We start from the raw sequence: 14,104 nt of genomic DNA on the forward strand, positions 1-14,104 counted from the left end.
TTCTGACAATAGACACAAGGATGCACATTATGTTGATGGCTGTAGATTCATGATTCATCTGTTAGCATGGAAATAACTGTGAATTAGCAGAGAGCTAATGTGACCATTACAATAAGAGCATGCTAGCTAACTCACTCTTTCAACAATAACATAGAAAAGCACATCCCAGGATGCCCCCAATATCTAACAGGTACCGTACACATATGTATGTGTGTGTGTGTGTGTGTATATTATATTAGGAAATGTACACATTGTAAATATGGAAATATGGAAATAGATTACAGTATTTCAGAACGTGACCTACAGCTTGCATGTCAAAATCAGACTGGCAAGAATTGACGTTTCCAATCTCCCCCTTTCTGCAAGCGTAGCCAATGACATTACCACTTATTGACATCTGACTTAAACCAACCAATTAGAATACATAAACATTAAACACACATTTCTGCAGTGGCAAGTGGAAACATAATTAACTGTGTTACAAATGGATAAGCCTAGGTCCATCATAGACAACATTCAAACCTTCCTGGAGCTATGTTGCAGATGTTAGTACCACAGAAACAAGCTAGAATCAATCAGAGATTGAGGGAGGAAGGCATAGAGAGAGAGAGAAATCAGTGTCCTGGGTAGACCTCTCTGTTGGAAGTCATGGGCGTCACGCAGCTAGACTCAGGATACCCCTAAGTGTCTGTGAAAGCATGTGTGGGTGTGCGTCATGAGTCATCCCTATCGTCTGTCCTCTGTGTGTACGACTGCCATTGACAGATTGATCTATCTGAGGAGGCTAATGCTCAGCTAGCGCCTTCATCACCTACTAAGGAATGAGCTCAGTCACAGCCAGGGATTCTCTCAGGCTGACTCTCTGCCATAGAAATACAGTTATGGATGAGCCACAGGTTATACAGGATTGTGTTTTCTCCCAGTTCGTTGTTTTAGTTTTCGTTAATGCCTTCTACAGTAAATGGGGTCAATTGAACAGACTCTCAAATCAGGGTAGATCAATATGCAAGTTTCGATACAAATGTATAAGTGCTGACAGATAATTAGTTTGTTCTACATGTTGGGATCTTTTGGTGTCTGTAAAATGTATTATGCGAGAAATGGCGGTGGAAATACATTTGTGCACAAATGTTGATATAATAATCATGATATCAAAGTGAACTTGGATGATATGGCGTGTGGTCCTTCCACTACGACTCGGAAAACCATGCAGTTTCTTAGGATACAGATTAAATAAGTTGTGATAAATTTCACAGAGTGGGGCCTCAGAGTGGGGCCTCAGAGTGGCGCAGTGGTTAAGGGCGCTGTATTGCAGCACCAGCTGTGCCATCAGAGACTCTGGGTTCGCGCCCAGGCTTTGTCGTAACTGGCCGCGGCCTTGACCGGGAGGTCCGTGGGGCGACGCACAATTGGCCTAGCGTCGTCCGGGTTAGGGAGGGCTTGGCCGGTAGGGATGTCCTTGTCTCATCGTGCACCAGTGACTCCTGTGGCGGGCCGGGCACTGTGCGCACTAACCAAGGTTGCCAGGTGCACGGTGTTTCCTCCGACACATTGGTGCGGCTGGCTTCCGGGTTGGATGCGCGCTGTGTTAAGACGCAGTGCGGCTTGGTTGGGTTGTGTATCGGAGGACGCATGACTTTCAACCTTCGTCTCTCCCGAGTTGTAACGATGAGACAAGATAGTAGCTACTAAAACAATTGGATACCATGAAATTGGGGAGAAAAAGGGGTAAAATAAAATAAATGTGAAAAAAAATCACAGAGTGGTGAAAGTTCATGATGCTGAGGTTTATGCTCTTTTCATATCGAGGGTCATGGCATGATGATCAATGCTTGACTGCCGTTTGACCCCCCCCCAGAAATCTTGCTCTTATCCATAATAATATCATCATGTAGACTAGCCTACCTGCACAGCCTGTCCACACTGTATCTGAGAGCTGTTGACTAGAGAGCACGTACCAAGACCAGAGTAGCCACATTTGTGAAAAAACTATCGGTAGAGTTGCAAATGCGACAGAAACACATTGAACGTTTTATTTTTATTAGGGACATGAAAACTTAAGCCAAAAAGTACATTTTGTGTGCACTACTTGTCATCACATTGATTTGTATCCTTAACAGTTTTGCTTGTTGCGAACACAACATTGGTGAAAAAATGCTAATTTTCTTTATGCGGATTTTAGAATATTCACCTGAAAATCTGGCGCCAATTGGATGGAAACCAAGCTATGGACACTGGATTCCCACATAATTACTAAAATTTGAATTGGTAGCCTACTTACACAATTTTTTGTCCGTTTGGTTTTCATTTTTTATTTGTGTGTGGCTGCGTGCATGGTTGTGTGTTTGAGTGTATCTCTTTGCGGGTCAAAGCCCCTGGAGCAGAGAGAGGGTTGAAACCATTGCGATTTGAAACCTTGTTCGAAATTTATGAAGTTCTGAAATGTTTTATCCACAGGGAGGCCTAGATAGCTGTCACTGGTAAGCCATTTACTGCTAGGCACTGACTCTGACACCAGACACATATCCAGAGGTAGGCAGCAGGCACAGGGCCATGCTCAGCCAGGAGAAATGATACACTGAGTGTACAAAACATTAAGAACACCTTCCTAATATTGAGTCGCACCAAGATTTGCCCTTAGAACAGCCTCAATTCGTCAGGGCATGGACTCTACAAGGTGTCGAAAGCGTTCCACAGGGATGCTGGCCCATGTTGACTCCAATGCTTTTCACAGTTCTGTCAAATTGGCTGGATATCCTTTGGGTGGTGGACCATTCTTTATACACATGGGAATCTGTTGAGCATGAGAAACCCAGCAGCCCTGGCACCTACTACCATACCCAGTTCAAAGGTAAATAAATCTTGCCATATATTATCATTTTGTCTTGCCCAGTCACCCTCTGTATGACACACATACACAATTCATGCCTCAATTGTCTCAACGCTTAAAATACTTATTTAACATGTCTCCTCCCCTTCATCTACACTGATTGAAGTGGATTTCACAAGTGACATCAATATGTCATGAAAGAGCAGGTGTTCAGAATGTTTTGTACACTCAGTTTATACACCACTCAGAAATCAACCACCTAACGATTAGCACTGAGCCAGCCAACTGATGCTAATTGGTCCCACTTCGTGTTTCTCTCCCTTTCAAGGGAGCTACATAACGACACACACTTTTACATCATCAACACTCCTTTCCCACTTGTTGCTCCCCTGCTCAACCAAAGCAGCAAATATGTTCAATGCTGTGGATGAGCAAATGGCCTCACTTCAGGGCCTGTTAACTATAGATTTAAGAAGAAAGTTAAGCAAAGTTGCTATTCCTCAAAAAGGTTTTTGTTTCTTATGTTTCACCTGAGGCAAAAAGTTGCACAGACAGTGCTATGGATCCCAAAATGTCTGAATGGGAAGCCTTCCCTGCTCTGCTCTGTGTGCTTGGGCCACTGTTCTCTGTCTCTCTGTGACTTACCTGCTTGTGGTCTCAGTCAACCTTTACTGGAGCTCCATGGAATCCTGTCTACCTACAGCAATAGCCAGGCTAATGTCTGTCTGTCATGTTGATCCCACCCCCCTTAGACCACTGCACCACCCGGGAGGCCTTTACTCACAAACTTTATCTGAAAGTTTCAGTATTTATTATTTTAAACCCAATAACATGTTTTACATCAGTAATCTCAGTTGGAAATTTGCTAACATGATTGCCATTGCTAGTTAGATAGCTAGGTAAATCAGTTGCCTAGCAACAAACATCTTAAGAAGACATGTAAGAAGATATTTGAGGAGTTCGTAAGAAAATCATAAAATCTTAAGATTTTGTTGAGGAATTGCACTTACAAGTTATTTGATCAACTTCTTATCTTTTTTTTCTTAAGCAGCTTCTTAAATTTTTGCATAAGAAGTGTTTTGTGAATCTGGGCCCAGATCCATAACAAAGAATTCATTTGTTTCATCATGGCCAAGTAAACAACTACTGTCTTGATGTATTTAGAAGTAAACATACATATGGATCTTAATTTGACAAGTATTGTCGCAGCAAAAGAATCCTGCAGCAACAGGATTTGAAAGATTAGTCACAATTGTAATACTGTTAATATAACTGTGTGCTATGAATTCCAAGGTTAGTACACATGGTTTTCAGTGAATTTATGTAAATCATGAAGCTCATCTGCATTTTCTCAGCAGGAAAATTATCAGCAACAAAAAAGTGATCAAATTAAGATCGTACTCCTGTAGTATACCCATTCAAGTCAGTTGTCTTGTCATCTAATGTTTTTGTACTCTTTGTTCTCCTCTCTTGCAGTTTTTAGTGAAGATCTACGTTCCAGCTTATATTTTGTCAATGCATCTCTGCAAGAGGTAGTGTTTGCCAGCACCACAGGGACCCTGGTGCCCTGTCCCGCTGCAGGGGTGCCCCCCGCCTCGCTGCGCTGGTACCTGGCCACCGGAGAGGAGATCTACGATGTGCCCGGGATCCGCCACGTGCACCCCAATGGCACCCTCCAGATCTTTAACTTCCTCCCCTCCAGCTTTAGTAAGCTGATCCATGACAATACCTACTATTGCACAGCTGAAAATCCTTCAGGGAAAATAAGAAGCCAAGATGTCCACATTAAGGCCGGTAAGTGTTTATTTTAAATAGTAGCTGTTGTTGTTGTCATTCCTTAATTTCTTCTTGTATGTATTAATCTGCCTTTGCCAAATGCCACCCCTCTTGCTATCCTCAGTATTTCGGGAACCCTACACGGTCCGGGTGGAGGACCAGAAAGCCATGAGAGGCAATGTAGCGGTCTTCAAGTGCATTATCCCTGCCTCCGTGGAGGCTTACGTCACTGTCGTATCGTGGGAGAAAGACACAGTCTCACTATCCTCAGGTAAGACAACATTCGTATATCTTGGTCAGAATTTTGTTCAATTCCTTGCTTGGACTCTTCAAATCAGCTATTGGATTACACGTTCAATGGAATGATTCGTAGGTGTAGCTAGCAAAATAAGATTTGTTTACACAGACAGTGCAATGGATCGCAAAATGTCTGAATGGGAAGCCTTCCCTGCTCTGCTCTGTGTGCTTGGGCCACTGTTCTCTGTCTCTCTGTGACTTACCTGCTTGTGGTCTCAGTCAACTTTTACTGGAGCTCCATGGAATCCTGTCTACCTACAGCAATAGCCAGGCTAATGTCTGTCTGTCATGTTGATCCCACCCCCCTCGATTGGAACCATTCATTGAACAGGTTGATATTGTATATTAAACGACAACTCTCCTGTTAGACCATTAACCAGCCTCTGGGCAATTTTGCTTTATATTGTGGGACATGTTTTCTTGACATTTTAAATGTGTTTGCTCAAGCACAAAGATCCCTTCTGTGATCCATGTCTGTGTGTACTGGTTGCTAGTCGAGGGCTTTACACTGTTTCTGCTTCTGTAAGGAGATATGATATGGTCTATAATGACTGCACATGAGTTTTGCAGATTCAGACAAGACTAAAAAAGATGCTAGCATCTGGGAAACCTAGAAGTCATCACTTCTTACTGTGTAACATGCATGGCCTTGAAAAGTAGCATGGAAAGCGGAATTTTGACTTTTCTCGTTTTAATTATGTGCTTAACTGTATAACACAGGGCAATTTTATAATAGCTTGTGGGTTTTTAAGTGAGTTTATGTCATGCAGTATTGTAGTCCTATGGAACCTTTATTTTGTACTTCAAAACAGCCAGGGTGTTTTAAAGGTGAATAACGCGTAGGAGCACTGATGCTTTATCATCACCCAGTTCTTAGGAGTGCTTTTACATGCATTAAAAATCACCTAGATGGGATTGTTCCCTGTTTATTCCAATAACTATCAAGCCACAAGAGGCTTGTCAGAAGCATCAGTATCTTGGTCAGGATCACTGCTCTTTCTTTGTTAAATATTTGATGATGTTCTGATACATGAGCAAATGCGCACCTTACACAGTTATGGAGAGGGTATGTTTACTGCGTATGTTTACAAAGTGCATTTAAAGGTGTGTGTGTTTTATTTCTTTACCAGGAGTTTGATCCCAGGTTGTGTGTGTGTGTGTGTGTGCGTGTGCGTGCGTGCGTGCATGCGTGTGTGTGTGTGTTTGTAAATGTGTTAGCGTGAGGTTATCAACCAGGCCTGGAAACAGATAAGTTTGACCTAACCTATTCTTCTCTGAGGGTTGCCAACCCTGCCCTCTAAATTTTTCATGAAAGAAGACTTTGTCTCGGTGGACACAAAATAAAGCTATCCAACCGCCGTGCTAAATGATTAATCTAAGGTTTTCGGTTGAGAACAGTTACATCAAGCACACATCCGCAGTCAGACTTTCTATTAGGATTCAAAGACTAAAACACATTCCACACACAACAGATTCACCTCAACCAGGGCCTCTGATGGCAGGTATTATACATGTTGGTATTATACATGTTGTTTTTTTTACAAACATTAGTATTAGCTTCCAAATAATAATTATTATTATAGATTTGGCCATTTTATTCACTATACAATCATTTCTTTATGGTTGTTCAGTCAAATATGTATGTATTTAAATAGATTATTGTATCATATAACCCCTTTAAAGTAGACACCTTAGCATAAGATTTTACCCTATAAATCATATATTAATATGTACAAGGGACTGGTTTGCATTGCGTCTCATCTGAAACCTGTACATTTCCATTGATTCATGTCAGGGGAAAGAATATGTATAATTACAGACTAGGGCCGGTCTTAATTAATCAACTGTGATTGAAAAGTTAATTACAATATGAATGACCTCTTAAAAAAAGGACTGCTTAGTAGTCATTTGAAGTGGCCCTGTTTTCAATCTGAATGAGCACCGCAACTCACAAGCCCTAATGTTGCCACTAACTTACCATTAACCTGTCATGCATTTTAAAATGTACCTCGCCGTGCGGCTTTTCAAATTCACAGCAGCCGCCTGGCTCCTCTCTGCTTTTGATAAACAATTGACAGAGCTAATAGGGAGATGAAAGAGAACAAAGCAGAGGAGTGGAGCTTGCAGCGCGGCTGCCTTTTATATGGGACGCCTAATGCATCTCCAGCTTTTTTATGTATCAAGTGGTGGGGCTGTTGAATCCGGGATGGGCTGGACATCTTTTGTCTTCCGCATCTGCTTTGCCTTTGTCTCTCACCTTTCACATGTGATCCAATTTAATGAGGGGGCCTTGATGGAAAAAGGCTGATCAAAACCACCTCTCTAAGGGATGCATACAACATGTTGTCATACAGGTGTGTGTTCCCCTTGGATGGGGTGATTTACAATGCATTTATGAGTCCTATGGTTATACAATAACAACTTATTCCTCTCTTCTCTCTCACACTCTACCTCTTTGTTTTGCTGGATGAGGCAGAGGTGGGGTTTGCTGCACAGTGAACCCGTTTCATTCAGACCCCGGCCCTGCATGTCCCTGCATTGGTTTCAGTCTCCTCCAATGATGCTACACTCTGCACCTACTGGGAAACTTGTATTCATCCATGTGAGGTGGGACTTTCTCTTGAGCAAACAGCTTACTGTGTATACAGTATCTTACACATGTTGTTTGCTGGCATTTGCAAACATTTGAAAATATTTAAATGTTAATTTAAGTGTCGGGATGTTGCGATAGTGCTGCTGCATCACATTGCCCCAGACAGACAGAAAGAAAGACAGACAGACAGACAGACAGACAGACAGACAGACAGACAGACAGACAGACAGACAGACAGACAGACAGACAGACAGACAGACAGACAGACAGACAGACAGACAGACAGACAGACAGACAGACAGACAGACAGACAGACAGACAGACAGACAGACAGACAGACAGACAGACAGACAGACAGACAGACAGACAGACAGACAGACAGGTACAAGGTCTGTGTATGGGCGAGACGGCCAGTGTCTGCCTACTGCTGCTGGGAGGAAAAGTAGAGACTGGTCCTCTGGTGCCTGGAGATAGTGCTTTCTCATTAGAACAAACACACGTGCCTTTCATCTTTTCAAGCTGAAGATTAAGCTGGAGATGGTGCAAGGGAAGCTTTTCTCAAGCATTAAGGCACAGGCTTATTGCAATGCTGGAGGAGAGGGATGACTGTAAGCCTCTCCCTCCTCTTCTGTATCCTCTGTTTCTCCCTCTCCTCCTCTCTCCTCTCTTTCTCTCTCTCCTCTCTCTCTCATCACCTCTTTCCCTTGCTCACTTATAAGGAATGTTGTTGAAAGATATTTGTTATTATTGGTGAATACATTGCATACTGTGCATCTTTCCTAGTTCCCAGTTTTGGTACAATACCATAATGGTATTACATGCAGTCATATTCAGTACCAGTCAAAAGTTTGGACACACCTGCTCATTCAAGGGTTTCTTTTTTGACTATTTTCTACATTGTAGAATAATAGTGTAGACATCAAAACTATTAAATAACACATATGGAATCATGTAGGAACCAAAAATGTGTAATACAAGAGATTCTTCAAAGTAGCCATCTTTTGCACACTCTTGACATTGTCTCAACCAGCTTCATGAGGTAGTCACCTGGAAAGCATTTAAATTAACAGGTGTGCCTTGTTAAACGTTTAAAAGGTGGAATTGATTTTCTTCATAATGCGTTTGAGCCAATCAGTTGTGTTGTGACAAGGTAGGGGTGGTATACAGAAGACAGCCCTATTTGGTAATAGACCAAGTCCATATTATGGCAAGAACAGCTCAAACAAGCAAAGATAAATGACAGTCCATCATTACTTTAAGACATGAAGGTCAGTCAATACGGAACATTTCAAGAACTTTGAATGTTTCTTCAAGTGCAGTCGCAAAAACCATCAAGCGCTATGATGAAACTGGCTCTCATGAGGACCGCCACAGGAATGGAAGACCCAGAGTTACCTCTGCTGCAGAGGAGAAGTTCATTCACGTTACCATGCTCAGAAATTGCAGTCCAAATAAATGCTTCACAGAGTTCAAGTTATATACACATCTCAACATCAACTTTTTAGAGCAGACTGCGTGAATCAGGCTTGAACCTTTATTTAACTAGGCAAGTCAGTTAAGAACAAATTCTTATTTACAATGACGGCCTAGGAACAGTGGGTTAACTGCCTTGTTCAGGGACAGAACGACAGATTTTTACCTTGTCAGCTCGGGGACTTAATCTAGCAACCTTTCGGTTAATGGCCCAACACTCTAACCACTAGGCTACCTGCCGCCCCAATTTATGGTCGAATTGCTGCAAAGAAACCACTACTAAAGGACACAATAAGAGGATGAGACTTGCTTGGGACAAGAAACATGAGCAAAGGACATTAGACCGGTGGAAATCTGTCCTTTGGTCTGATAGGCCGTGTCTTTGTGAGAGACAAGCATGGAAGAGGAGGTGTGATGGTGTGGGGGTGCTTTGCTGGTGACACTGACAGTGATTTATTTAGAATTTAAGGCACACTTAACCAGCATGGCTACCACAGAATTCTGCAGCGACACACCATCCCAACTGGTTTGCGCTTAGTGGTACTATCATTTGTTTTTCAACAGGACAATGACCCAACACACCTCCAGGCTGTGTAAGGGCTATTTGACCAAGAAGGAGAGTGGTGGAGTGCTGCATCAGATGACCTGACCTCAACTTTCACCTAACCTCAATCCAATTGAGATGGTTTGGGATGAGTTGGACTGCAGAGTGAAGGAAAAGCAGCCAACAAGTGCTCAACATATATGGGAACTCCTTCAAGACTGTTGAAAAAGCATTCCAGGTGAAGCTAGTTGAGAGAATTCCAAGAGTGTGCAAAGCTGTCATCAAGGAAAAGGGTGGCTATTTGAAGAATCTAAAATACATTTTGATTTGTTTAACACTTTTTTTGGTTACTACATGATTCCATATATGTTATTTCATAGTTTTGATGTATTCACTATTATTCTACAATGTAGAAAATAGTGAAAATACTTGAATGAGTAGGTGTTTCCAAACTTTTGACTGGTACTGTATATACTGTATAATCTTCTGGATTTGACCTTCTATAACGGCTCAGGGGTCTTGGTGGTCAGAGAAAGGGACCTTACAATTCTACTGATGCAGCCTTAAAGTCTCTATCCTGGATGATCAGTGAGTCTTCTTCCTTGACTGCCAGCCTGCCTTCCTCCATTGCATAACACTTGGCAGAAGGCCCAAGTCAATTCCTGCTGGCTGCAAAACACTGTTTTCTATTTGATTTATGCAAATTTCGTCGTCCAATGCTCGGAGCATTACCAGAGCCCCTGGATACATTTTTCCGTCACATTTATGTGGGCTGCTTCACAACTGTGTACTTTACACTAACTGTTTAAATGCCTTGGAAATCTCTCACACTGCTCTTGACGCCACTCACCCTCATTCAAGGTCTTGAGCAGTGCTAATCAAAGCTTATCAAGGAGTATGCCTGCTAATAGCATCAGTGTCTTAACCAGCCAATCTCCATAATGTCTGGGATGCCCTTACATAAACTAGAGTAGGGAAGGAAGGAAGCCATCATCACAGAGCAGGGATTAATCTAGACAGCTTCATGACGCCTCCCCATTTTTCACTGGGATTGACAGAGGGCACCTACAGGCAGGCAGAGACAGGACAGTTAAATCAACTTGGATCCAACCCAAAGTCAGGCCAACCTTGAAAAGAGGGCAGAAATAAGATATCACTGGTTCGCTTGGTCTGCCGAGGGGGAAGAAGAAGATGGAGAGGAGAGTGGGCGAGGCTGAAGTTTTCCTTGGTAAACAAAGGCGTCCACACTGCATTGCATAGGCCACATTGTAATGTCTCTCTCTCTCTCACTCTCTCTCTCTCTCTCTCTCTCTCTCTCTCTCTCTCTCTCTCTCTCTCTCTCTCTCTCTCTCTCTCTCTCTCTCTCTCTCTCTCTCTCTCTCTCGCTCTCTCTCAAGAGGAGGGAAAACATGATCTCTATCTAACCACAGAACGATTGCGAGTCAGCCCTGGGCTAGTGTGTTTGTGCGTGTATGCGTGGTGCCTGCGTGTGCTATTCCTCCCACCCTGCAGTAAAGCCTTATGAAACAACACAGCACATAATTTTACTCCTGCTCCAACCAGAGCAGCAGCAACTGAAATGCTGACCCTCATCTTTCACTAGATCCCAGTTCATAGTCTACTCATGCACAGCTGCTGGAAAGCTGGGGAGATGGGGTATTGCGAGTGTGTGTATGCACGTCTGTGAGTGTGTGTGTGTGTTGAGAACGATACAATTCGGAAATATCAATACTTGTGTGCATTAATCACATGGCTGCCAGAGAGAATTATGGGAACATGAGCTGAAGGATGCATTTGTGCATTTGCAGCATGAATGCTGTGTGAAGGGGAGTTTGGGGAATTGGGTTGAGGGGATAATGGATCCTTTTATATGTGAGTGGAGAGAGCAGAGGAGGTGGTCTGGGGTTGGTTGTTGATCTAAATGTACATCACACAGTGCTATATTTGTTATATGGACATACATGGACATGATTTGGAAAGGCACACACCTGTCTATATAAGGTTCCACAGTTGTAAGTGCATGTCAGAGCAAAAACCAAGCCATGCAGCCAAGGAAAAATCTGTAGAGCTTGATAGTGTGGAAGGGTGCCAAAAAATGTATGCATCATTGAAGGTCCCCAAGAACACAGTGGCCTCCATCATTCTTAATTGAAAGAAGTTTGGAACCACCAAGACTCTTCCTAGAGTTGGCCGCCCGGCCAAACGGAGCAATCTGGGGAGAAGGGCGTTGGTCATGGAGGTGACCAAGAACCCGATGGTCATTTTGGCTGAGCTTCAGAGTTTCTCTGTGGAGATGGGAGACAACCATCTCTGCAGCACTCCACCAATCAGGCCTTTATGTTACAGTGGCCAGACAGGAGACACCCTTCAGTAAAAGGCACATGACAGCCCACTTGGAGTTTGCCAAAAGGCACCTAAAGGACTTTCAGATTACGAGGAACAAGATTCTCTGGTCTGATGAAACCAAGATTGAACTCTTTGGCCTGAATGCCAAGCATAACGTCTGGAGGAAACCTGACACCATCCCTATGGTGAAGCATGGTGGTGGCAGCATCATACTTTGGGGATGTTTTTCAGCGGCAGGGACTGGGAGACTAGTCCGGATTGAGGGAAAGATGAACAGAACAAAGTGCAGAGAGATCCTTGATGAAGACCTGCTCTAGAGCGCTCAGGATCTCAGACTGGGGCAAAGGTTAATCTTCCAACAGGACAACGACCCTAAGCACACATCCAAGACAATGCAGGAGTGGCATCGGGACCTGACAAAGCTTGAGAGGTTCTGCAGAGAAGAATGGGAGAAACTCCCCAAATACAATTGTGCCAAGTTTGTAGCGTCATACCCAAGAAGACTCGAGGCTGTAATTGCTGCCAAAAGTCCTTCAACAAAGTACTGAGCAATGGGTCTGAAAACTTATGTAAATGTGATATTTCCTTCTTTTTTTATATATATAAATGTGCAAACATTTCTAATAAACTGTTTTTGCTTTGTCATTCTGGGGTATTGTGTGTATGACCCCAACCATGGCGGGAGGGATATAATTGTTTGTGTATTTTCACATTGTACGATGTGAGTATTTTCTCATTGTATGAGGTGCACCGTATACAGTAAGTAGTCAGAGTATTACGGCAGAATTACTATTGTATAGCAATTTTCTATTGAGGCGGCCGAGCACCAGATTTCCTGCTGATTCATTACTGCAGTATTACTTCAGTATTATAGCAATTTTCTATTGAGGCGGCCGAGCACCAGATTTCCTGCTGATTCATTACTGCAGTATTACTTCAGTATTATAGCAATTTTCTATTGAGGCGGCCGAGCACCAGATTTCCTGCTGATTCATTACTGCAGTATTACTTCAGTATTATAGCAATTTTCTATTGAGGCGGCCGAGCACCAGATTTCCTGCTGATACAGTGCCTGCCTGCCACCCAGCCTATCAGAGCTATAGAAAACAACAACTGTTGATCACCGTTATAGCTCTGAGCAGGCATTCTTAATCACAGTTTACTGTTAAGTAAAAGCAATATGGCAGCCATTAGGCCTCTTAGGATGAAAATAATTAGGTGGCGATCTGTGGAGCGATGGGTGCTAAGCATGGTTTAATCTTTAATAAGCAGTGATGGGTTTATGGTATGTTGCAGTTTGGCATCAGTCGTCGGAACAGGAACGGGCCTTTCCAGTGCATTACACTGATGTACAGGTGGACTGGACCTGGGCCAGCCTACACCATGGCAGCAGGCCAAGAAACAGATTAGTAATAAGCGCGGCGTGAAATAATTAAGGGTGGAACAACCCATTCATTTCTGTTTATAAACCACTCCTAGATTTGGGGTTGTTGTTTACCCATAGTGCAGTGGGGCAGGCGTCCCCTGGTCGGGGTGTGTTGGTGGCGAGTTTTGTGGCGGGCACTTCCTATATGGTCTGGAGAACACTGGATAAACACAAAGAAGAGAGGCCAATTGATGTTCAATCAATCTCCTAGAATGCAACAGTCTCTGATCACATCTTAAAAGCCTTGGAAAAAAGCACTTAAAGACAAAGCACCCACTGACTGACCAAAAATATTTTATTCTCTCTCCTTCATCCTTCCAAGCTGAGATGAATGCATCTTCCTCTCAGGGTGGTCAATCTAGAAAATACAGTATATAGCATTTAGTCCTTTTAAACTTTCACACTAAATCTGTGAGACATTCTGCCCATACTGGGGACCTTAGCGCTGATTGGAAACGCTCAAGACATTAAAGACACTGAAGTAAACTAATCAAGTGGAGTGTCAATGCATCTTGTGCAACAAAGACCTAATCTCAGACAACAAATGGCATTGCAGTTTGGGTGTTGTTGGTGGATATCTAGATCTAGATCTTTTACAATTGCGTTCACTCAAAGCTGAGCTTGAATCATGCATTTTTAGAATATTAGATACAAATCGGTTATTAGTGTTGCTATACAGTGTGTCTACAGTGTAGCAGTGCTCCTCGTCCACTGCTGCCTGCCAGTATTATTATTTTAAGGTGAATCTCTGTCTTGATGGATGAAACATCAGCCTTCATTTTCCCCTTTTCTACTGCCCAATATGGCAAACTCCTTCTT

At 42.9% G+C, this 14,104-nt stretch overlaps 1 protein-coding gene across 1 annotated transcript in view; it reads left to right on the forward strand.

Annotated features, from left to right (window-relative positions):
* The window catches only part of LOC124005614 (Down syndrome cell adhesion molecule homolog), a 135,048-nt gene that overhangs the window by 15,692 nt on the left and 105,252 nt on the right, over positions 1-14,104 (forward strand). The window contains 2 exon segments of the mRNA XM_046315029.1: positions 4,307-4,624; positions 4,731-4,877. Coding sequence (XP_046170985.1) covers positions 4,307-4,624; positions 4,731-4,877 — 465 coding nt within the window.

The sequence above is a fragment of the Oncorhynchus gorbuscha genome, linkage group LG19 (assembly GCF_021184085.1).
Source record: "Oncorhynchus gorbuscha isolate QuinsamMale2020 ecotype Even-year linkage group LG19, OgorEven_v1.0, whole genome shotgun sequence".
NCBI lineage: Eukaryota > Metazoa > Chordata > Actinopteri > Salmoniformes > Salmonidae > Oncorhynchus > Oncorhynchus gorbuscha.